Source organism: Plectropomus leopardus, chromosome 22 (assembly GCF_008729295.1).
Source record: "Plectropomus leopardus isolate mb chromosome 22, YSFRI_Pleo_2.0, whole genome shotgun sequence".
Classification (NCBI taxonomy): domain Eukaryota; kingdom Metazoa; phylum Chordata; class Actinopteri; order Perciformes; family Serranidae; genus Plectropomus; species Plectropomus leopardus.
Window position 1 is genome coordinate 408,155 of NC_056484.1, and position 25,456 is coordinate 433,610.

Consider the following 25,456-nt stretch of genomic DNA (forward strand, 5'->3'; position numbering starts at 1 on the left):
GTTTCGAGGCATAGCCTAAAAATATCGTAGTATAATTTCAGCCCTGGTGTGTAGTCGTATGTGTCTCCTCCAGATGCAAAAACTCAACTTGTCAAATGTTTAAACGACATCGCAGCACCTTCCTAATGTCCGTGTCCGGAAGTCGTTTCCGTCCGCTCACATGATTGAATTTGATAAATGTTTGGATCAGATGTTTTAACGCTGTGATTTTTCTTCAGTTACTATAAAGGCATCAGACAGATGGTTCCAGTCAGCGACCAGGACATGAACACACACCTCGCTGAGGTGTCCAGGGTACGAAATTTAACCAGTACACTTTCTTTAAATACCTAAATACAAGTTTGAGGTACTTGTACTCTACTTGGGTATTTCCTTTTTCATGCAACTTTATTCTGAAACTTTAGGGAATTATGGTACTTTTATACATTTATCTCTGGGCTCTTTTATATATAAAAACTTCTGATGATTTTATGAAATAAGATGCACTGTTACAGATCAAACTACCCAACAATATATAGGTCAAATGTTCTTCACCAACTACAACCACAAAACTGTACTCACTCATTATTGCAACAGTATTAATAACCGTTTAACATTTACAGGGAGCATTTTTTAAGCTTTATTAAACCAAAGTGTCTTTTATATTCAATGAAATGTTTTCTGCTGCATTTTAAAGTTTGATTTTAGATCTACCTTATCGAAAATAACATGACCAGACTGTGAGATTTTAGTTATTTGAATGTTTGAGTTTGTTAACTACCAGGTGCTTTATGGATAAATGTCATTTTGTTGTTGTAATTTTGACCATAATTAGATCCACTGTGGTTATATTTTGCTGCGTGATGCTACTGCCAAGAAAATTACTGGTTTCTGGTTTCTGACAAAAGCCTTAAATAACAAAACCGAACTCAGTGAAACCAGTACTTCAACCAAAACTTTAACCCTTTGATGATTTTTTAAGTACCTCTTATTTTGTGGAGATTTCTTTCTCAATATTACAAACATTTCTGTAAAAGTTTCTAGATGTTTTATTTTGTGTCCTCTGCTTCAACTTTGCAGCAACACACAGACAAGCTGAACACCCAGTTGGCCTTACATCAGCTGTACCAGTATGCCAGCAAGTACTACGATGTGGTGAGAAACCTGCTTTAACCTCAAAACGTTACTGCATACCTGAAGTTTCTACCTTTGTTTGTGCCGAAGAATCCATGATGAGATATAAGAGGAAAATAAATGCAAGATTCACTTCAGGAAAAGTTACATAGATTAGGATTAGTAAAGTAAAGTTACGTAAAGGAAAGTAAAATAATTTAGCGTTCAGTAAAGGAAAGTACAATTACGAACAGGAAAGTAAAGTTATGTAGGTTAGATTTAGGAAGTAATGTAATGAAAGTAGAGCTTCGTAAAGGAGAGTAATGTAGGGTTAGTTTTAAGAAAGGAAAGTTACGTAAAGGAAAGTATCATAGAGTTAGATAACGGAAAGTACCGCTATAAACAGGAAAGTAAAGTTATGTAGGTTAGATTTTGGAAAGTTCTGTAATGAAATGAACGTTAGGTTAGGGTTAGGTTAGGGTTAGATAAAGGAATGTACAGTTACGAAAAGGAGAGGAAAGTTACAACGGTTACTTTTAGGAAAGTAATTACATAAATGAAAGGGAAGTAACGTAGAGTGAGGTAAAGGGAAGTAAAGTTACAAACAGGAAGTGAGGTACATTAGGTTCAGGAAAGTCAAGTGACATCCGTGCGTACATCACATTATGTACTTAAAGTTAAGTTACAAACTTATTGTAACACGACGACGATGTACCTTAAAATAACTCAAAGTTAACGGGACGTGATCACTGGTCTCCTGAGGGAAAGTCCTGTGCTCTTTTGATCCACCACCATAACCAGCCTCGTCACGCATACTTTCATTGTTTATCTGACTTTTTTCTTCACCTCCATCAGTCCATCAGTTACTGGAGTCATATATATATACAAATATATATACGAATTCTGCTGCAGTACTGTACAAAGATATATACAAACGGTGTGTGAGAAAAAAACACGTTTGTAAATGCTGCGAAACACCGTCAGTGCCTTCTTTGACTTAATTCACATATTTTCTCACATTGAATGCAAATAAATCTAACAAAGCTCAATAAATCTCTTGCCTTAACATCAGATAATGTTAAGTAATTTACCGTATTAACTAAAAGTCTTCAACCAGCTACGATTTATATCTTTATCATCATTTCATCAAAATTCATTCAAAAAAAGGACATTTAAATTTGTTTTATCGTCTTCTTCAGATCATCCAGTCACTGGACGAGGACCCAGCAGCCCAGAATAAACAGCTCACCCTCCGCCTCCAGCAGATCGCCGCCGCCCTGGAGAACAAGGTCACTGACCTTTGACCTCTGGCCTCTTGGCGGGGTCGGGGGGGACGAGCTAACGGCTACTAAAACACAAGATGTTTTGCATTTAAGGACTCAAAGGAAGACGAGCTCACGGACTCTACCGAATGTTAGGACTGAAGTGGGAGGGGCTAGTGGAGCCACAGGAAGCTGTTGACCATATAAGGACTGAAGGGGGTGGAGTTATGGGACTCCAGGAGGCGTGAGGAACAGAGATTTTGGACAAATTAAGTGCTAGAAAAAGCCCAGAGTCGTGGAAACTGACGTGCTGATGTCTGCTATAGTTGTTTGGCGTATTTCTACTTGGCGTCCTGAAACAAAAAGCGCAGAGGGATGCAAAACGGCGACCGTAATGTGGCTGCAGATGGGAGCTGTGTGAAATGAAAGGGTTATTTTTTTGAAAGGCGTTGGGTATATGTGATCCTCCGAGTTAGCTGTTTCTGCGTTTGGCTTTGCACCACAAAATTGAATTGTTCCACAGAAGGACCGAAGAAGAAAAAGTGCCACACGAGAAATGAAGATTTTTTTGATGATTGAAGAATATACGTGAAGTTATGAGATATTACCAAATAATTTCTTTTTGCCTTTTTTGGAAGTTCGGATCGGAAGCACAGCTGCTCCAGGACGCTTTGTGACCACTTCTTTTTTTTTCGTATTACAGCAATGTCTATGAACTGTGGATGTGAAGGTGAATTTACCTGATCTGAGGTCAGCTTTTCTGTGTCCATACTAAAGAGAGGAAACAGAAAAGCTGATCTCTTGTCAGCAACAGAGTACGGTTTTCATCCTAAATGCCTGGATGAAATTTCTTTTACCTTAAAAGGAGCTCAAATAGAAATAATCGACCAATGAAAACCCACCACGGTACGCACCACTGTCCAATCAGGGGTCTCGGTTTGTCTTGACGGCACAGATGAGGAGAGTGAATTCAGGGTACGATGTCCAAAAATCAAACCGTAACATAATCTTTCTGTACATCGTGGCCAAATGTTGTTTTTCGTATCAGATGATGTGTTTCTATGCTGATGACACTGTGCTGTGACTCGAGTCGCAGCTGAAGAATTTCTCTCTGTTAGTTTGTTTAGTATTATTCTTTGTTTGCAGGCTTTCAGCAGAGGCTTCGCATTTCCACATACAACATGAACATCGTCTTTTTAATGGACTGATACAGTGCCACTTTTTGTGTAAAATGTTAATCAGGATGGTCCATTATGTGTGTGTGTGTGTGTGTGTGTGTGTGTGTGTGTGTGTGTGTGTGTGTGAGAGTGTGTGTGTGTGTGTGTGTGAGTGTGTGTGTGTGTGTGTGTGTGTGTGTGTGTGTGTTCAATAGTTAACACCACTTTGTTGCGGAGGACCAGCTTGTTTTTACTTTCTGTGAAAAATCATGACTGCCTAATCATGTGCTTTAGACAGCCAAACACTTTTATTGTTACGTTTGATTATTTTTTATAATTTGTATAATTTCACTATTTAGCAATACTCCTTTCATATATAATGCTGAGTTTCTTTTCTGCACACGTAAGAAGTGTCTTCTGAAGACAGGGTATCCATGGATCCTTCAAAAAGGCTTGAAATAAATCCAAAAGTTAAGCTGGTAAAGCGTTAAAACGTGTCAAATCCAACGATGATAGGGCCTGTTTCTGATAACTAAAGATATGCATCCGAGAATAAGTTTGGCTTCACGTGACATGATTTCAGCTGGGCGGTGCAGTCATTATTAGCACTGCTTTCCAGGAAGTCTCAAGGAAACACTCAAAAACAGTTCAATTATAAACAGAAGATTTAAAATGCATAAAAACAGATTAAAGAAATCAAATCTAAACATTTAGTGTGTAATAAACGCAAACATGTTTTGGTTAAAAAAGGTTTTTTTCTTTACTAACAGAATCAGTTGTTTTTCATTGTGACGTGAATTTTCAGCAGTTTCTCATCTCAACTCGTTAAATACCGCTCCATCGTCAGTGGACCTGAGCAGCAAAATAAGGCAGAAGGTGCCTCTGAGTGTTGATTTCTGATGCTGAGATCCTCTGACAAACATTCGCTGTTTGACGAGTTGAAGAACAGGTTTAAATTTTTCTGCGCTACCTTAAAATGAGGCCCCTTTTGTGTGTTTTGTGTAAAGTCATGTCACAATACAAAATGAATTCAGTTATATTACAAAAGTGAAATGCTTATGAAAGTGAGTGCATACATCAGAAGTAAATGCATCTTGCAGTGTTTTGTATTTCACTTTATTTCTTTGATTTGTTTCCATTTAAGCATTTTAAATCTTCCTTTTTATCTGACAAAAATACACGCTGCTGTGTCGCTCCTCACCACCATTTCATTCTGCACAGACAGGACAGAAACAATTTGTGCTCATAATTGTTTCGCAGCACCTTTGCAAAGACTTTGATGTGGCTCCTGACGATTGCCTCCTCCTTATTGTGCACATTAAACGGTTCATAATGTTCATAATGAGAAATAGGCTGCTTTAGTTTTGTTGGCCACCTGCATTTTGTCAGACTGCATCTGTGTCAAGGAGTTTCAAGAAATCCTCTTTTGAAAATCCATTAGGCAAAGTGGGGGGTAATATGTTTATGTCAGCTGTTAATAAGAGAAATATGGGGGTAAATTAAATACGTAAACCATTTGATCGTTTATATGACCGGTTTATATCTGAAAGCGAGTGAACTGTGGTTCCTCTAAAAGCTCATCTGCAGCAGTCTTTGGGTTTAAGTGCTGTTTAAGCCGCTGAAGCGTAAATGAACTCATTTATCTTCGATGCTACGTATTTATCATTGTCTCCATGGAAACATTATATAAATATATATATGCATTTTTCTTTGCCTTCTGAGCCCAGACGACGTGCTTTATGTGCTCGAGTTAATATAAAAGATTAAATATGCAGTTTGTAAATCGGATGATGAACCCCTTCGCCTTCTGGAAAACACAGATTATTTCTGCAAAAAAAGAGCTGGCTTTTTATTTTTTTATTTTTTTTATTTCACGGGAGTTATTGATGATTTACAAACTGCATCTTTAAATTCTGAAGCAATACGACCTCACGGCGGTGCTGTATCCTCACGGCGCCACGCGACCTCCAGGTACAAAGACTGAAACAAACACATCTTTTTATTTCAATTCTCTTTAAATAAGCTTTCTGTGAGGCTATTTTCTTTGACTCTGGTGCCAAAAAACAACATGCGACGTTGTCGTGTGTGTAATTTCCATGGCTCTTTGAATTGTTTGTTTGATGAGTGTAGTCAGAAATATGAGGAACAAACAATCGTGTATTCAGTAATCTGGTGGTACGTTTATAAGAACACAAACTGTTGAAATGTGAAACTGTTTTTGGAGTTTGTTTTCAGTGCCCGAAGAAGAATTGTTGCAAAATTTCACCAGCTTCACAAGCAAAGTGCCACATTTGCTTTTGATGTTTGACGGAAGAATTTAAACTCTACTTACTTCACAAATAGTAATAGTTTAATAATTGTAAATATGACACATTTGATTTATGTCATATCTCTCAAAAAACACCTCTCTTTTCCTCCGCCAACACTTGCTTCTTTCTGCCTTCTTTTTGCCACCAGCGAGTGCCTTAACGTGAACTGAGCGTCGATTTGGAAGAAAAAGCCAAAAAGGTGCGGTCCATAAGTTCACCGTGTTTGTGGATTTTAACTGGAGGTCTCAATAGAAAACAGGCTGTTATGAAGTATTTCAGAGGGCAAAGATGGCATCATCAAATGTTTATGAAGCTACAAAAATTTAGACCGTCATGTCATCACTAATTACCCACCGTGTGGTTGAGGGCTTAATTCAGACTTTTTTTTAAAAATCCTCCACACCCACCAGTTTCACTTTTTACTAAACCATTTGACGAGTTTTACTACAGTGTCAGACATTTATATATATATATATATATATATATATATATATATACATATTTAGTGCTGGGCCGTTAACGGCGTTAACGTGCTGCGTTAACGCGGGATTCTTATCGCGCGATAAACTATTCACTAAGTTGGGTCTATACAGTGAGCAAGGCACCAATTTCACTTTGTTGTTTAAGCGCGGATGTATACCTGGTCGAATTACGCGGAGGGGGCGCGAACAAGGCGGAAGCTGGTCTGCCTGAGTGACCGGAGTGATTGGCTCAAGCCGTGTCACAAAGCTGCTGACCGTTAATGGTCTTCTTCATGACCTCTAATGTAGGCCCACAGTTCAGTTAGGGTCATGTTATCAGAGGCTGCGCCCTCTGCTGTTCATTCCAGTTAGCAGGAAAAAGCTTTTTCCACATGGAGACAGAACCTGTGCTCCTAAATGTCTGTGTTTAACAAAATAAAAAAAAGTTAAACACCAAAGTAAATCTTATGGAACATTATTTTTCTTTACCAAATATTATAGTAGAACAGCTTTCTCAAGCAGTTTGTGATGCATTTTCATCATTTAGATAGATAGATATTATTTTGAATGTCTTTGGCAAAATTCAAATCTATAATTTTAATCTAGATTAATCTAGATTAACTACAGGCTTGCAGTGAGATTAATCTAGATTAAAAAAATTAATCTATGCCCAGCACTAATATATATATATATATATATATGTTTCATCACACCGACAGTCCGCTCCAGCTTAGATGGTCGTGACCCAGGTCTTGCTGGTCTTTGATGGTCTTTGATGGTCCTGATGCAGGTCTTGCTGGTCTTTGATGGTCTTAGGTGGTCGTGACCCAGGTCTTGCTGGTCTTTGATGGTCTTTGATGGTCCTGATGCAGATCTTGCTGATCTTTGATGGTCTTTGATGGTCTTAGGTGGTCGTGACCCAGGTCTTGCTGGTCTTTGATGGTCTGACATGCAGGTGTGAGCAGCCCATCAAACTGTGCACATTTATCATAAAACATGACAGAAGACTCAACTGATTTATGTCTTTTGCTTTTCATGCTTGTCCCTCATGACTCTGTTATGTCTCCATACTCAAGGACATGGATTTGGTTTCAACTTTACAGGAAGTTCAATGGATTAACCAGCAAGACAGACCATCGCCAGCTGGTAGGACCAGCTAAACCATCAAAAATGATTCACAAACATACCATAAGCCGGTCAAACACGCTGGTCAACCATCTTAACCAAATTAAGCTGTTTTTTTCGGGTGGATTGTGAATCACGAATAGTGGAAAATTCATTTGGCACAAAGCCTGTGAGAAGTGTTGGTTTAAATACACAGTGTTATCTACATATTCCCCCGTGCTCCACAACAGTTTGGCAATTATTAGAAGACGTGACCTGAATGTGTGACGTTGAATTGTTTCCAGAGGCACAGAGGACGACGTTGAGGTTTAATGACTAGATGAGGGATCAGCGCGGGGAACTGAGTCTTCGCCGTAAGTACGACTATTCGTCCGGTATTTGAGGAACTGTGTGTTTTAATGACGTAAAACTGAATAGTGTTTGAAAAATGTTGTTTTATGAGGCACAAAGTAAACAAGTTTGTGAGAGGTTCTGAATGTTAAACAGAAAAATCGACCCACTGGTTCTGATGTTTTCACCGACATCACAAGGGTTAAATGTGTTTATACCATTGTATAACAGTTTGTATATCGAATACAGCTTTCCCATTGTCTATTCTTGTAACATCATTGTAGGAGACAAATGGTTTTGGATGGACTGGACTTTTAAAACAGCACAACCAGTAACCAGGAACCACCTGGTCTTAGCTGCTCTGGAGCCCAAATCGGTGACTCTTCTGAGGAAGTGGAGAAGTGGGCAGAAAATCCAGATCTAGGAAGTCCAAATATCCAATAAAAGATGTTTGTACAAATTAAAAGTCTCCTTCTATTCTATTTTGATGTCTTTAAATTTTATATGAACTACTGTTGCTCCGAAATTAAGTAATATTATGCCTCTGCGCTGGCGAAGCACGATGTTTTTGGCGTGTCCATCCATCTGCGCGTCTCTCGGTGCGTACGTCCCATTCTTGAAAATGCAATATCTCAGCAGGTCAAGGACAAAGGACACTGTGACCTCGCTCAACTCATTCTTGTGAATGTGATGTCTCAAGTATGCCTTGAGGAAGTTTCCTTAAATTTGGCACAAACGTCCCAATTGGACTCAAGATAGATTTGATTTATTATATTGATAATTTTATGGTCAAATGTCAAGGTCACTGTGACCTTGCCTGCCTCATTCATGTGACTGCTATATCTCACGAACGCCTTAGGGCAATTTCCTTAAAATTGGCACAAACATCTGCTTCAACTTGATCAAAGGTCAGAGGTCACGTTTACATTGTCTGTTGAATCCAGTTAAATATCTTAAGAACACCCTGAGGGAATGTCTTCAGATTTGGCACAAACGTCCACTTAGACTCCAGGATAAACTGAGCAGAATTTGGTTGTCAGAGATAAAGGTCACTCTGACCTCGTGTGTGTCTCATTCTTGTGAACACTACGCCTCACGAGCGCAAGAATGCCGTCTCGAAAATTTCCTCAAGTTTGGCACAAACATCCACTTTGACCTAACAATTAACTAATTGTACTTTAGTGGTCAAAGGTCACGTTTTTGGGCATCACTCATTAATTCCTACACTAATCAGAACAAAATTTCACATAAATGTTTAACAGGAGAATATGATGAAGTGATGACATTTTATATAAAGTAATTGTGTACATTATATTTAAAGTTTTAGCAAGTGCACATTATTTTTTAATTCAAATTATATTAATACCTTGATTTAAGATATTGTTGGAGTTGTGACAAGTATGTGTTTTTTCTGAGTTTTAAAAATAACAGCGGCCTTACTGAACTTCACTAACACAGGAGGGAAATCTGTGAGCTACGGGTACTTATCATTTCATCTGAACAAAACACCAACAGAAAGTGAGTTTCCGTCTACACGAAGTCACCGGAGCAGAACTGAGCGTTCGTGAGTGACAGCCGTGTTGATGCTCCGTCACACTGAGAGCCAAAACAGCTCCAGTGGCTTCATCAGATTCAGTTTTATTATTCATGCATTAGCAGAAGTCCTGCGTGGATGTTTCACAGCAGAAAACTGTGTTTACCTGACAAACACAGTGATCCACCTCAGGCAGCCCGAGGCGAGGACGCGCAGCATCCACACGGTCCGACTTCCTGTTTGTCATTCAGAGGAGATCTGCTGCTCACATTTAAAACTCTGCTCACATTCACCACAACACCGCAGTCTAGTAATTGGTCACTATACATTATTGATGCTTATTTTCTACATATTTATTTGCTTTGAATCACAATGATCTTTTCTTTGCGTCACATTTGTATCGCTCTGAGCTGCTTCGAGATCGGCGGCGTTAAATTAAGAGTAAAACTGGAATTATTGTCTGCGGTTTTTACGCCTCTGTGTACCACTCAAGGTACAGTTATAGTTTCCGTCCATGTTTGTGAAAATATGGATGATTTTGTCATAACTGGTGGATGGATTCTTGAGATATGGCCAAAAGCATGTTTTACAAGGTCACTGTGACCATGACCTTTGCCCTTCAACCACCAGATTCTAATAAGTTCATTCCTCAGGCCAAGTGAATGTTTGTGCCAAATTTGAAGAAATCATTTCTTTAGATATTGCGTTAATGAGAATGGGACGGACGACAGATAAAATGTCTAAAACCGATCAGTTATACTAATGAACGTTATTAAAAGTACAAAAATACAAAAAAAAATACAAACTAACTCAGATGTATTTTTTTTCTAATGACATTGACAAATGTGGGAAGATATTTCACCAATATCATCTCGTACTGTTTGGTAAATATCACATTTATTTCTGTTTTTACTTTGATTTGTGTTGTATCAGAGAAATACTGCGAGCCGCTGAAATTCACAGTAAAAATCTGTGTGTTTAAATTTAATGGATCAACATTAGTTTTACTCCCATAAATGTTGATAATAACACGTTTTAAATCTGATTACAAACCAGTTAATAGAAATAATGCGGAGATAAATATGACAACACTGCCTCCCCCTGTTTTACTAAAGAAGTGCACTTTTAAACAGCAGCAGAGTTACATAACGTAACATAGTTGTGGATTGATAAAAAAGCAGTTTAGATCAATATTAGAGCCGATAAAATTATTAACAAGATGTATGAATGTGGATTTTAACGAAAGAGAGGTGCGTCAACCGGAAGTCAGTTATTGTGATTTAACAGCTGATTTGACCGTTTAATCACCGCGCTCAGCAGCTGCAGCGGATCTGACTCACCGCACGTGGAGGCAACGAAGGTCATTTTCGGACTCATATTTCAGTTTACACACACGATAAACATATTTTTAGATTCTGTGCGACTTAAACCTTCCGATGATATCATTATCTTTGATGTGCATCCGGATGAAACCTCCGTAAATCCGCCTAAAATTCGTTTTTAAAAAGACGCTGCAGAACCTGCCTGAGAATCATCATGTTTTTAAGTTTTCTTTAGTATTTGAGAAATGCAGGGAAATTTATCTATAAATTAATAGGTTTAATGTGATCATGAACTACCGAGAGCTAACTCGGCATACTTTAAATTGTGCTAATAGGCCAAAATGTAAAGAAATATCGGCTAAAACACGATGAGAAAACACAAGGTCTGTTTATTATCAAGCAATCAGAGACCATAAAATAATCATTAGTCACATTTACAAGTTTAATTCAATAGAGGAATAATTATTAATTGCCGTGACTGTTTTACTGTTTTTAATATAAACTCAACACAATATATAACTTACATATTTCCTGTTGACTTATTTTTGATGTTTGCAAAGTTTTAACGTCAGCAGAGAGCTGCAGAGAGCTGTGTGTCCAGAGGGGGGCGGGGCAGGGACATTTAGGGACCCAGAGGGGTCCTCATCTTTGCAAAATAAGTGGAGTGTATCTGAAATGTGTTTATGAAATTTTGCAATGTTAACCCTTTAGGGCCCGCTTCAGTATCACACACACTCGTACTCTGCGCACAAAATGCACTTTTCAAAATCAAGCTTTAAAAAATATTTTACATTAATATGATTTTCTACTCTTATCGAGTTTATTTTGTAACTAACATCGGTTCTAATCACAAACATCAAATATTCATAAATCTTAAGGATTTTAACCCTTTAAATTGCATGTTTTTGTCATGATGCTGCTGCTATGTTTTTAGATGAAAGATAAAAAAAATAACAGCCTGAGATCTGATCGGAAACTCATTGATTACAGTCAAATACACAATCTGGACTACATTTATGACATATGCATGAACACACACCATTATCACAACATGAAGGAATGAGACAAACAGTTCCTAAAGGGTTAAATGTTGCAGCGTTAATATCGATGTAATATCGGTAATCTCATTATGTATTTTATTTTTCCCATCAGCCAGTGGGACAGACTGTCTCCAGGAGGACGCTGCATTTGAAGGACAGCTGTTATTCTGAGTGAGTACTTTATGTTGGAACATTAAAGGTCCAGTTTGTCAGGTTTTGGGGGATTTTGCGGCGTGTGCAACATGGTGCTCTCTGTAGACGAGGACCTGCTCCCTCTATAGATATAAACGTCCCAAAAACGAATTCCAAAAATAAATGTAAGAATTTTCATATTAAAAATTAGACTTTTATAAAACATTTTATGTTCTTAAATTCTAAGATCAAATTAAAAACTTTCATAATTAAATTCAATTTAATTAAATTAAATTAAAAATAAGACTTTTTCAGTAATTTTATTCTCTTAAATTCTAAAAATTAAGTTTAAAAATCATTTTCATGGCCTTAAATTCTAACATGAATCCGATTTAAAAGTTTAAACATTTCATGGTCTTAAATTCTGAATGAAAAAACAGCTAAATTAACAGCCTAAGGATTTTTTTAATGGCCTTAATTCTGACAGTCAGATTTAAGACTTTTTTCCTCTGACACGACCAACCGAACTATAAGACCTTTTGTTGTTAATAACAAGATTATAGATTTTATGGCCTTAAATTCTAAATCTAATCACATTTAAGACTTTTTGAATTAAAAATGTTTAAGTTTTTTTAAATTAAAGTTAAATGTACATTTTTTTTGATAATTGTCATAGCCTAACAATCAATGACCCTTTACAGTCTTAAATAAAAACAAAAAAAAAAGAGAAAAAAAAAACCCAATCTAGATTAAAAAAAAAAAAGACTTTGAAATATATATATAGATTTAGGTCCTTAAATTCCTTAAATCAAATTTAAGGCTTTTTCTAATTTAAAATGAGACTTAAAATTACTTTAATTGCCTTAAATTCGAAAAATCACATTTAAGACTTTTTTTTCAGATACAAAAATAATTTCAGAAACCACAAACTAAAACTTTAGAACATTTTATAGCCTTGTGTGTGTGTGTGTGTGTGTGTGTGTGTGTGTGTTTGTTGGTTAAAATAAACAGGCTGGTGTTAACAGAAGTTAAACTTTATTCAGTAAACAGAAAATTCTTAACAGAAAATATTAGAGATCTGATATATTCATCTTATTTAAAGAGCTCATAGAAAAGTTTCTCTCTCTTAAATATACATGAGCGTCTTAAATAAACACAATAAATAATAAAGACGTCCAGTAACACTTCAGTTTTCGGGCTTTAATTTCCAAATAATTCACCTGAAAGTTTCCAGTAACGAACAAAATGTCATCTGGTTCTAATTATAAAGAGAGAAGACACAAATACAGATTTTAATAATAAATTAAAGACAACTTTAAGGATTTTTTTTTCATTTCAAAGAAAATTCCTATTTTCTTTATACAATAATTAAAACCAAATGACATTTTTTCTGTACTGGAAACTTTGAATATGGAAATTTAAAACCTATAAACTGAACAGTAAGATTTTATTTCATGGGCGCATCATTTCTGAATAATCTCTGAAACATTTACAAAAAGTCTCCTGGAGAGAAAAAACAAATTTATTTCTCATTAAAGGCAAAAACATATTTCACAGAATTTAATTTCTGTTTTTCAATAAATACCAAATTGTGTTAAGTATTCTACTCTTTTGTTTTTACTCCTCAGAGAGTAAAACTGGATTAATAATATAAATAAAAAATAATAATCAATGATAAATTTAGTTGGTTTTAAACAGAACTTTACTTTTAGAGGAAATTAAATTTTCCTTTAATTAGAATCAAATTAGAAATTTCTCTCCAGGAAATATTTATATATAAATTAAAGACCCATAAAATAAAACGTTACTAAAATCAGTGTTAGCAGATGTCAGGCAACAATCCCACATTTATCACCCAAATTCAGATGAGGCAAAAGTTTTTTGCAGGTTTATTTTCTCGCTTTTAAAAAGCTGAGATGCAGTTTCCTCGTGTGACTCTGGAGACAGAAAACACACTTTGGAGCATTTCTTTAAGTGTGAATGCGTTCGGCCGAAGCTGCCGAGAACAAAAGGTGAAAATGAAAATTAAATGCATTAATATTTTGGTTTAAGCATCATTTTACAAGAAAATGTGTCCGAAGCCCGACACCGTCCTGCTGCCCCAAATATGGATTAATCCGCCGCTGAAAATAGTCCCAACAAGACACTATTTCTTCCAGTTTTTATCATTTTAAATCTAAAATGTTTAGCTGATCAAATATGATATTTTAATGCTTTTCACTATAAATTTACCCTTTAAATAATGTGCATTTACAACCATTTTCCAACAATAATAAGACAAAATAATTAATTGACAAAATGGGCAAATTCATCCGTAGTTTCAGCCCGACGTAAAAACCATAATCTCACTTTTCTAGTTGATTACGGAGCCTGTGACATGGACTAAAAGATTGTTGCTTTTGGACTTTTCAGAGAGAAAATTAATAAGGACAGCTGCCCGCCCCACCGCCCAATACAATCAATAAAAATAAAACAAAACAAAACAACCAAAAAACCCTGAACTTTAATTTAGTAAATTCTCACTAAATTACTGTTTGATGTAAATCTGGTTAATGTGACGAGTTCAACTAAAGACAAACCAAACGATGAGAGACATTCGTCCTACATTTATCTGCTGCATGAGAGGGACAGACACAACGTCTCAGCTGAGGTAGGTGAAGACAGACAGAGGGAGGGGACAGACATGTCTCAGCTGAGGTAGGTGAGGACGAGGGACTGGATGGGGACAGCAGGGGGACAGACGTGTCTCAGCTGAGGTAGGTGAGAACGACGGACTGTATGGGGACAGCAGAGGGACAGACGTGTCTCAGCTGAGGTAAGTGAGGACGACGGACTGGATGGGCAGCCTGCAGACGGGACACAGCTTGTTCCTCTTCTTGAGCTTGCGGGCGCAGACGTAGCAGGACATCAGGTGTCCCGTGCGTCCGTGGACGATGCAGCCGTTCTTGGCCGGGACTGGCAGATGAGACACGGGTCCAGACACGAGTCCGGCAGACGCCACTCCGCCGACGAGCAGCGCTCCAGCTCGGGGACGACGGGAGGAGGAGGGGGAGGAGGAGAGGTGGGGGAGGACGGGAGGAGCTCCTGGGAGGACGAGGGCTGGGAGTCCAGAGTCCAGAGCTTCGGCTGGGAGGACGAGGAGGACGAGGGCTGGGAGGAGGACAGGAGGTCCTGGGAGTTTGGAGCAGAGGAGGACGAGTCGGATAGACACTGAGACAGGACGGGAGTCTTCGCTCTTTTCCCGTCGGGGACGTCGACTCCTTCGTTCTCCTCGCCCGTCAGAACCTTCAGGAGACAAAACAATCAAATCATCAATCAATCAATCAATCAATCAACCAGGCAATCAATCAATTAACCCATCAATCAGTCAGTCAATCATCAATAGTTTGTGCAGGAGTTTTGGTTATTGGTGCAGAGGCAGTTTATGTGGATGCATTCAAAAAATATATATATATATTTTTATCAAACAAAATCACATTTAAAAATAAAAATTAAAAAAAATGTATGGCCATAAATTCTTTAAAAAAAACTAATTTTATGACTGTGTAATTAAAATGAAGACTTTTTGAGTAATTTTACTGCCTCAAAATCTAAAAAAAATCTAATCTAAAAATAAGAATTAAAAAAAAGTATGTCTTTAAATTTAAAAAAAAAAAAAAAAAAAATTAATTTAAGACTTAATTAGAAGTAAGACTTCTTCTTCTTCTTCTTCTTCTTCTTCTTCTTATTCTTCTTATTATTATTATTATTGCCTTACAATCTGAAAATCACATTTAAAAAGAAGACCTACTAGAATTTAACTAATCAAGTTTTGTTTCACTTTTATATTTTGCTGCTGTCAGGTGTAAAGTTACCTGTGGTTTCTCTGGCTGCTGATTGGTCGGTTGGCTTTGGGGGCAGGGCTTTGGGACTGGAGGAGGCGGACTTCTCAAGGGACACCTCAGGCAGCCAATCCTGGTGCAGCGTCCAGCAGCGGAGACAGTTTCTGGGCAGAGGTGGGTTCAGCTCGTCACACTTCGAACAGCGCCAGTAATCCTGAGACACACACACACACACACAAAAAAAAAAAAACACACACAACACACACACACACACACACACACACACACATTTAAGGCCATAAACCATTTAGTCATATTGTTGTTATGAAAAAATTTGATTGCTTTTTAAAATACACTTTTCTAAACTCTTATTAATGATTTGTAGATGTCTTAAATTTATTTTTTTTAAATATATATTTAGAATTTAATAACATAAAGTATCTGAAAAAAAAGTCTTAAATATGATTGATTTTGAGAGTTTATGCAATTAAGTCTTTTTTATTAATTTAAAAAATCTTAAATTTGATTTTAAGAATTTAAGGACACACACACACACACACAACACAAATGTGTGTGTGTGTGTGTGTGTGTGTGTGTGTGTGTAAGAGAGTGACTCACAGCTTCAGTGATCTCTGTGTCTTCATCGAATGAGTCGTCATCCTCGGCCTCAAAGATGGTCACCTCATACACCTGGACACACACACACACACACACACACGCACGCCACACACACACACACGCACACACACACACACACACACACACACACACACGCACACACAGAGGTAAATACAGTGATTCTTTTGTTTCGGTATGAAACATGTTTAACACACTCTGTCAGCAGTAAAATATTATAATAGTATAATAATAATAATAAATTATATATATTATAAAATATAAAAATAATAAGTTTGGTGATAATCTTTGGTTTTGGTTTTTTTACTGAAAATGTGATTATAATTTTAAATGTCTTATACATATACAATCTTATACATTATATTTTGGTTCGATTCTCACCTTATAGATTAAACTGTGCAGAACTTTGACTGTTTATACTTTTACTCGGCTCACGTTAAACAAACGGCTTCGTTTACCTGGTCGTCCGCGGACAGAGAGGCGTCGTCTTCGTTGTAGTCGTCAGAGTCGACCGACTCGACTTCAAATTCAACGCTGAAGTTGTCGCTCTCGGAGTCTGAGGCTGCAACCGTGACCTCTGACCTCCCCGACTGCGCACACACACACAGTCCGCATTATAAACCACTAAAATAAAATAAAGTCCGCTGTGTGTGTGTGTGTGTGTGTGTGTGTGTGTGTGTGTGTGTGTGTGTGTGTGTGTGTGTGTGTGTGTGTGTCACTCACCGTGCTGTGCGAGTCTGACGACTGGCTGCCGTGTCTGTCCCGAACGTTTCCCAGTCCACCAATCACACACCAGGACAGACTGTCGTCAAAGGTCAGGGAGTAGCTGTCGGACCGCCTCCTCTTCCTCCCCTCCTCCTCCTCCTCCTCCTCCTCCTCCTCTTCCTCCTCTCCTTCATCTGCCTCTAAACTGTGGGAGGGGCCTGCGGGGACACGGTGGGTGGAGTTAAAATCACAGCGCTTGTTTCTGAGCTCTAAACGAGGCGACGGCGTCTCAGAGGACAAACTCACCCGGCTCGCTGCTCCTGCGGCTCCTCCTCCTCCGCCGCCGCCTCCCTCTCCTCTCGGGCGATGAAGAGCGACTCTCTGAGTCTGCCTCCTGAAAACACAAGCTCAGACTCAGTCTGACGTCTCGGGACCAACTTTAAAATATTGATTATAACCCGAAAAACTAAACTCTTAGTGAACCGTCACTTTTTTCACCAGACCCCTTTAACCCTTTAGAGCCCGTTTTACTATCACACACTCGTACCGCTCTAAATATTACACATTAATATGATTTTCTACTTTCACTGAGTTTATTTTTTAACCAGCATCAGACCAAATATCAAATACTCATTCATTTTCTGAATTTTAACCCTCTAAATGCTAGGTTTTTGTCATGATGCCACTTTGTTTTTAGATTTAAAAAAACACAAAAATGAATTATTTTCAAAATGTTCGCCATATGCATGAACAAACATTTAATGCCAATTATTCTATTTTTTTTAAAGCCAAAATTATAACGAAATGAAAGAATGAAAAGTGCCAAAGAGTTAAAAACTTGTTTTTTTTGTTGGCGCCACAGGACACTTTTACTGTCCTCAACTAAAGTTCAGCATTTAAAGTAGTTCAAGTTTCACTTATTTAAAAAAGATTCTTTTTTAAGGACTTCCAGCGTTGTTTCATGTTACTCCTTCACTTTATCAGTTTATGGCAGCATGTTGATAAATGTAATTTACGATAATATACATGTAATTCTTAAATCTGTCATGATGTCTTAAAAAGATTATGATCTTCACAGAAACAAATACTACAGTTTTGACTGACAGGCACAAAAATACTGTGTAGGTGTGTATCTTACCGCCGTCCCTCTGTCCGTCTGACTCTCACTGTGAGCTTCACTCAAACTCGGCGGGGACTCTAAGAAACAGACAAAGACGTTAACATTTTTCTTAAATCTGAGCAGGAAAGAGAGAGCGGAGACTGAAAAAGGAGGTAAAAGAGAAGCTCAGAGGACAAAAAAAAGAGTAGAAATACATGAGCAGGAGGAGGCGGCCCAAAGAGTACAACAGTAGAGGAAATGAGAAAATTCTTCACCTGTTCACCATAAAAAAAGTAAATAAAGTTTCTGATACATACAACATAGTGGCATCATGACAAAAACCTGTCATTTAAAGGGTTATAATTCAGAAAATTAATGAATATTTGATATTTATGATTAGGGCTGATGCTGGTTAAAAAAATAACTAAATGAAAGTAGAAAATCATATTAATGTATAATACATTTTAAAGCCTGATTTTAAAAAGCACATTTTGTGCTCAGAGCGATACGTGTGTGTGATACTAAAGCAGTGCCCTAAAGGGTTAATCTTTATTAATAAACATACACATGCAAGAATGAAAATTAAAAATACAAAATTTAAAGTCTAAAATTAAAGTCTGAGGGCGAAGTTTGGATTCAGCCGCAGAGGAGGACGAGCGTTCTCACCGTGGTTCTTTACGGCCACCAGATTCTTTGTGATCATCGCAAACAAAACTCTGAAACACAAACACACTTCGGTTACCTCTCCGACAACGGCTGCAACACAACTGTATCGACAAGTATTTATTTCCATTGTTACGCTGCTGCAACACCTATGTCTCCCATCTGCTTTAAATACAAAAATAAATACATTTATTAAATTAATGTTGGAGTTTAACTGCTCATAAAAAGGGATTTTCTTACTTTTATTTTAATAGCTTTAACTGTTTTATTATTGTTTTACTTGTACCATTTTGTACGTCTCTATTTCTGTCCTTGTGCTGTTGTAACACCCAAATATCCCCTTCTTTAAAAAAAAAAAAAAAAAAATCCAAGTTTAAATCGTTAAAAGTACAAAAACTAACTCTTTACATCACAGACAGGAAGTTCCCTTTTCTGTTGTTATTTCGGAGCAGAATGAATGACTAAAAGACGATGATGACTCATCTTCTTCCTCTTCGTGTTTTTTTTTCTCGTTTTCTCACCTCGGCTCTTTAACAGAGAAGCTGTCGACGCCCAGCACCCGCCCCAGTGCATCCTGGGAACAGTGGACGATGTGCTGCTGCTTCTGGTCGTACAGCTGCTTCTGGATGATGTACTGACCCAGGTAGAACATCACCTGCAGGGACACCGGCACAGGTGCATCATGGGAGACATGCTAACACAGCAGCAGCGGGCTGAGGTGTTTAAAGGTACGGAGACGGGATTCATGTTTGTTTTTGTCAAAGCGGTGGATGTTAGAGAGTGCTGACACGCTGAGTGTTTTACCTCCTTCATGGTGAAAACGTCTTTAGTGGCTCCTGCGTGTTGCAGCAAAGACTGGAACTCCAGTTTTGGACGCACCTGAAAACACAAACACACACGTCAAGTCGATGAAAACTCAAAACATCCAGTTCACCTGTCAAACAGCCAGCTGACAGTAAACGACCAGTGAAGACGGCGGTGATTATTTTCCTCTCACCAGTTTGTTGTCGTCTGCGGCGTCAGCGCTCAGCTCCCGCTCGGCTGACATTGTGAAGCCGATTGATTCTGCACACAAACACACAAACACGCGATTCGTGATTATATACAAGAACTGTAACGATTAGACAATTAGTCAACAATTCAAACCACGGAAAACTAAACTGCAACTATTTCAGTAACCAAGAAATATTTCTAAAATGTCATTTAAGACGTTTTCTGACCTGCAGACAGCCTGTGCAGAGGCTTTATCAGAGCTTTTCTTTTTTAAAAACAGCTGCTTCCTGCTGCTGTGAGATGACCAAAAACCAGCTGAGAGACACTAAAACGCCCCACAGAGGACACTGCAGAGGTGAGTGATCATTTTATCAAATTATTACCGAAATATGGCCGAGCACGAAATCCAAATTACAGAAGCTGAAATTTATTGATAAAGCTAAATGCGTCACAACGTATCGTTATCGATAAAGTTTAGTGGCCTTACAGTGAAGCTCACGCCTACAAATCATTTGTGGTGAGGGAAAATATCGATTAAAGTATCACAGTATTCGGAGTGTTAATATTGTATCAATACAAACACAGTTTCAATTCTTTGATCACATAATTATTAACCCGCAAAAACAAGTAAACTTTCGCCTGCTTGAAAAAATCAATGGCTTCATTAGTCCACCAGATATTTTTCTTGCAATAAAATGACAGAAGGGGGATCATCAGACTGAAAACTTCTTAGTCTTATTCTAAAATTGTGATGCAGAACGCAGTATCTTTCAAAAATAATCAAAATATGAATCATGCAGCCCTTCCTCACTAGATATTGTTTCACCGTTTTAACACAAACATATGAATTGGGGAACTTTAAAGCGACTGACTCCATAAATGATTGAGGTTACTTTAAACTCGTCAAATTTCAGTCACCTGAGTCACAGCGACTCAGCAGACGCTTCACAGTGGAGGAATATTACATTATGCAAACATGCAAATATTTGATGTTTTCTACATTTAATTGTCTATTACAGTAAATTTAACACCTTTGGGTGTTTTTAACTCCTTAAAACTGAGCAAATTGGTTTGATTTCTAACTAAAACACGGTGAAAGGCAGTGAGCAACTTGGCAATGTCCCACAAATTGCACCAAATTAGTAAAAGGTGACAATAAAAATATTTTTTAAGGGGGATTTTTTTATTTCTTTTTAAAGAGGAAAATGTCCAGAAAATTATGATCATGATTATTTTAATTGTATCTTTCAAATTATGTAACTGAAAATGGGGGGGCATTTCTGTTTTTTTTGGGGGGGGTTTTTTATACCTTTTTTTCAGTTAATTTTCTGAAGTGTTATACTGTTTTTCTTGCTAATTTTAGGTGCGTGTCTTGTTTAGTTGATTATTGCCTTCTCTCCATGTTTTCTACAAAAATTAAACTAATTTGGTTAACAGTTTGTTAAAAAAGAATAAAACTGAATTTGTCGTACGAATTTAGGATGGGCACATTTTACACATCTCTGGCCAAACAATTATTGCAAAAGTAATCGCCAAATTAATCCAAGTTTTACTCCCACGTCGATACAGGTCACAAAATGCCAAATGTAGACGAAGGACATTTAAAGTTCAAGTTCAGTGCTCCACTATTATGCATGTTCCATGAGGAAAAAACTCTCCACATATGTAAAAATACAACTTAAAACACATTTTCTGTTAATTTCTTGGAAATCTCTCTTTCACAACATACAAGTGTTAAACAGCAACAAGTTATCATGGAAACAGTTTAAGTAGTTATTATTTATGTCAGTTATCAGTTTGACTAGTCTATGTTTAGTTATTCATCATGTACAGCGTTTCTGTATATAAATAAAAAGTCTTACCTGTGTGAGTATATATATATTTACAGAGTAGAAAGTATCAGCAGTTCATTCTGTGCAAAGTAGAAACAGATAAAGTGCAGTCAGAGAGAGTTTCAGCAGAGCAGCAGCCTCTTATAGAGCAGCTCAGACATGTCAGGACTAGACCAGACTACGGGGCCCGGCCTCGCCTGGCCGGGGCCTATCAGGGCCTATCAGGGCCAACCAGGGCCAGTGAGGGCTGAGTCAGCAGCAGCAGCTCTGAGTCCCGAACAGCTGATTTAATCAAAGCGCTCTGTGCAGACATGCCGCTACTAGTCCAGCATGACTCATCTGTGTCTGAATCAGATAACCACAGGTGACCAGGAAATAACCAGCAGTAACCACGGTAACTCATGGTAACCAGAGTAATCTCTGTAAGGGTTAAATCATGATGAGACTTGGGTCTGAGCAGGACTGTCCTCTGGCTTTAAAGAAAAGAGAGAAGTGGATAAAAATCATCTTGAGCGACCCATAAAATTAAATCTGGCCCCACCCAAAAACATTTCTCATATGTTTTTGGTTTATTTATTTTTTTTAAGTCTTCCTTGAAATTAAGCGGCAGAGCGACTGGAAAGTCTGAAACGGCAGTGGGTGTGGTGACAAAAATGGAAAAAATTACATCTTTAATGTAAATTATCACAGAGTGAAACACTAAAACAGATTTTTTCATAAGAACATATTTTTAATAATACAGTGTTTATTTAAAATTAACATATTTTAAAATAATAATTTTAATTATTTTAAATAATAAGCATGTTAATCTAATATGTGGTCATATTTGATCAGATTGATGAGCTCTCATCAAATGTTCACTCAGATTATTCGAAAACATTTGTTCCGTGTGTTCTACTAGATAACATTAGGTAATGTAATGAAATGACTTTGAAACCGTCTATATTAATAATGTGGGAAGCAGAAACACCTTAACCTGACCCCTCAGTGACGAGCGGGGTGTCCTGACCTCACGAGGTTCACTTAAAAAGACAGCAGGGGTTAAAATCCCCACAGGTTAAATACAATATGATTATTGCCATTTTAAATGTTTTGATGCAGTCACATATATTCAAATTCATTGCATTTTTTAATGAAAATTAAGTTCACAAAGGAAAACTTTGTCAACATCTATTTTATCTAATAAGAACGTTTTTAGTCTGTTCATCTCACTTCAGTCATTTTTATTGCAGAAAATTGTATCTAGTGGGTTGAAAAAGCAACTAATTTTATTATTCTAGTAAGCTATTAAGAGAGTATAAAATATTGTGAAATTATATATATTATTAAATATTGCAATATTGATAATTATTTACAGTACTTAGAACTTACACCTTTAACAATGTGAAATCAAAACTGAAACTTTCTACATCAAATACAGAAAGTTCCCTGCAACATTCTCTCTAAAGTTCAGTGAAAATGTAAACAAACATGAATATATACACATAGTTCCCTGAGGTTTTACAAAGTAAAAGTGCCTCCCATGTTGACACTTTCTTTGCACTTTTTAGTTAATTAATTTTATCTGGTGATAACTAAAATTCCAAAAAACTAAACTAAACAAAAAAATTCCAATCCAGATAATCGGCAAAATGCCAAATGGCCCCAGTAATTGTCCAGGCCGATAATCTGTCGACCCCTAAACCGAAATCTCTGCATATGTTACAAAAATTTCAAAAATCTAAGATTCTGAGTAATATTCCTTCAAACTTGTCTGGACTAAACACGCCGGGGAGCTTGTGATGATAAATTTAAACTGACATTAGGACAGCAAAGAGGCAGGTTTCCCAAAATATCTACATATTTATTTTAATGGACCAACATGTCCAGGCTCAGCACATGTTGTTTGTCCCTGTTTGTCCCTGCTGTGGTGTGTTTATGTCTGGGCATCAGTCTGAGTGAGTGGACAGAAAAACAAAAAAAAAAAGTCCAGCTGACAGTCAGCATGAGTCAACAGTTACAACACAGACAGACGGTGGAGACATGTCCGGACATGTCCCGCTCTCCTCTCTCTCCACTGTCTCTGTTTCACTTTCTACATCAACCGATCCGATCAACACACATCAACTCCACCTGCAGCTCAGGATACAATAAGCGCAAATTTAAAAGCGTTAATGGAAAATTAATCTGCAGAAACCTTCAATTTTAACAAAAAACCCTGAAGCCAAGGTCGATCATTTCTGTTAGTGCACGCTGTTTATACCTGTTTTCAGCTTTGCATGCTTCAACACGCCAGCTATCTCATTTCTCCTTATAATACCCTCAGTGGTAAAGTAGTGATTAGAAAAGCCACAAGTTTGCATGCAAAACTAAAGATATTTTGCCTGAAATTCAAAATATTTCCTGCTTCTGTGTATCACCTAGCTGGCTAAAAACACAGCTCTCACTTCTGACTTTATGTCACAATTCACATAAAACATTTAATATTAAAATCATATCAAATTCCCTGCAGAAGCAGTTGTGTCAGATATATGGAAATATAAATAAACGTGTTAATTCATGTTAACTAAGTTATCAACACTTAAGCTAACTACAATAATGTAACATAACACGCACTATACGAACATTAAGACTCAAGCTGGGACTAAAATATGTAAAAGCTTATTAAAATGTGTGCTATATTTCGTTTTTTACAGTCATGTCGTTAGCAGAGCGCGGCCGCGCCGCCGCTCCTCGGTTCCGTTCTGCTCCGCCAGGAAAACACGAGGCTCCGCGGCCTGCTAGCACGATGCTAACCACCTGTGCTGCTGCTAATGTTACAAAACCGCATCGCGAAAAGATTTAAACATTAATTCAGACATATTTACCTTCTTTATGACTAATTCTTGATAAAATAATATCCTTCAGTAGCGTTAATCCGCCAGTGTACCGCTCAGTTTAGCGGACAGTTGAGCCACAGCCGTTAACGGTCGGTGTGTTTACTGTCTGTCCTGACAGTTAGTGTGGCGCCCCTGGTGGCCGAACACTGAAACTACACCCACACAATAAAAACAGAAATTAAACTTTTTCTATTTTTTTCTTCTCTGTCAAAATATATGAAAAAAAACCAAAACAAATTCAATCACTTTAACCCTTAGTGTCCGCTTTAAAATTACACACTCATACCCCTCTGCGCACAAAATGCACTTTTCAAAATCAAACTTTAAAAATTCATTTATTTCAGAATTTGTCATTTTTTTCTAATTATAAAAACATACAAAATTAACTCTATATACTGTATGCAAAGTGGATTTTTTAAAATTATCACAGCCTTATTAGCAGCATTTACTTTTATATATTAAATGCACTTTTCAAAATCAGGCTATAAGATATTATACATTAATATGATTTTATGTAATTGAGTTGTTTTTTTTAATTAACATCAGTCCTAATCATAAATATCAAATAATAAATTCAGAATTTTAATCCTTTAAATGCCAGGTTTTTGTCATGATGCCACTATGTTATTGGATAAAAAAAATGAACTCTATATACAGTATGTGAAGTAGATTTTTTTTTTTTTTTAGTTAATACAGCCTGCGATATCTCAATGATTAGCAGCACCATTGCTTTTTATACATTATTTTACATTATTAATATACATTTTTGTGCAGTGTCATCAGAATTTTAATCCTTTAAATACAAGTTTTTTTTTGCCATGATGCCACAAAAAAAAACAAACACAAAAAAAGAATTATTTCCAATATACTTTATGCAAGGCAGATTTTTTTGATGAGCTCAGCCTAGGATATGTCAATGATTCATGTCACAGAAAAAATATAATTAAAGCTATAAATTAAATCATTTTTCAGCATGTTTTAAGGCCATTTTCACTCTTTTTTTAAACATATTTGCTCAGGTTTTTAAAGGGTACAACAGTACAAAAACACCCTGGTTATTGTGATTGGGCAGCAGTGACGACGAG

The 25,456-nt window shown here is 37.1% G+C and overlaps 2 protein-coding genes and 1 long non-coding RNA gene across 3 annotated transcripts; 2 read left to right on the forward strand and 1 right to left on the reverse strand.

The window, feature by feature from the left end:
- The first annotated feature begins 147 nt into the window (after positions 1-147).
- LOC121961729 (plexin-B2-like) lies at positions 148-3,099 on the forward strand. Its single transcript, XM_042511787.1, has 3 exons — positions 148-294; positions 1,060-1,134; positions 2,292-3,099. The coding sequence occupies exons 1-3, from the start codon at positions 241-243 to the stop codon at positions 2,394-2,396; spliced, it is 234 nt and encodes a 77-aa protein (XP_042367721.1). The 5' UTR covers positions 148-240; the 3' UTR covers positions 2,397-3,099.
- A 7,317-nt stretch (positions 3,100-10,416) lies between these two features.
- On the forward strand, positions 10,417-15,686 carry LOC121961512. Its single transcript, XR_006107049.1, has 3 exons — positions 10,417-10,630; positions 11,745-11,803; positions 15,607-15,686. It is a non-coding gene; the product is annotated as an uncharacterized LOC121961512 (long non-coding RNA).
- Positions 12,789-24,598, reverse strand: mdm2 (MDM2 proto-oncogene). The gene is given in 14 exon segments (XM_042511529.1): positions 12,789-14,710; positions 14,713-15,042; positions 15,613-15,799; positions 16,204-16,275; positions 16,680-16,811; positions 16,945-17,144; positions 17,233-17,320; positions 18,065-18,123; positions 18,692-18,741; positions 19,210-19,343; positions 19,493-19,567; positions 19,686-19,753; positions 21,544-21,593; positions 24,360-24,598. Coding segments are annotated over 12 exon segments (1,518 nt in total). The 5' UTR covers positions 19,737-19,753; positions 21,544-21,593; positions 24,360-24,598; the 3' UTR covers positions 12,789-14,570.
- Between the last annotated feature and the right edge of the window lie 858 nt (positions 24,599-25,456).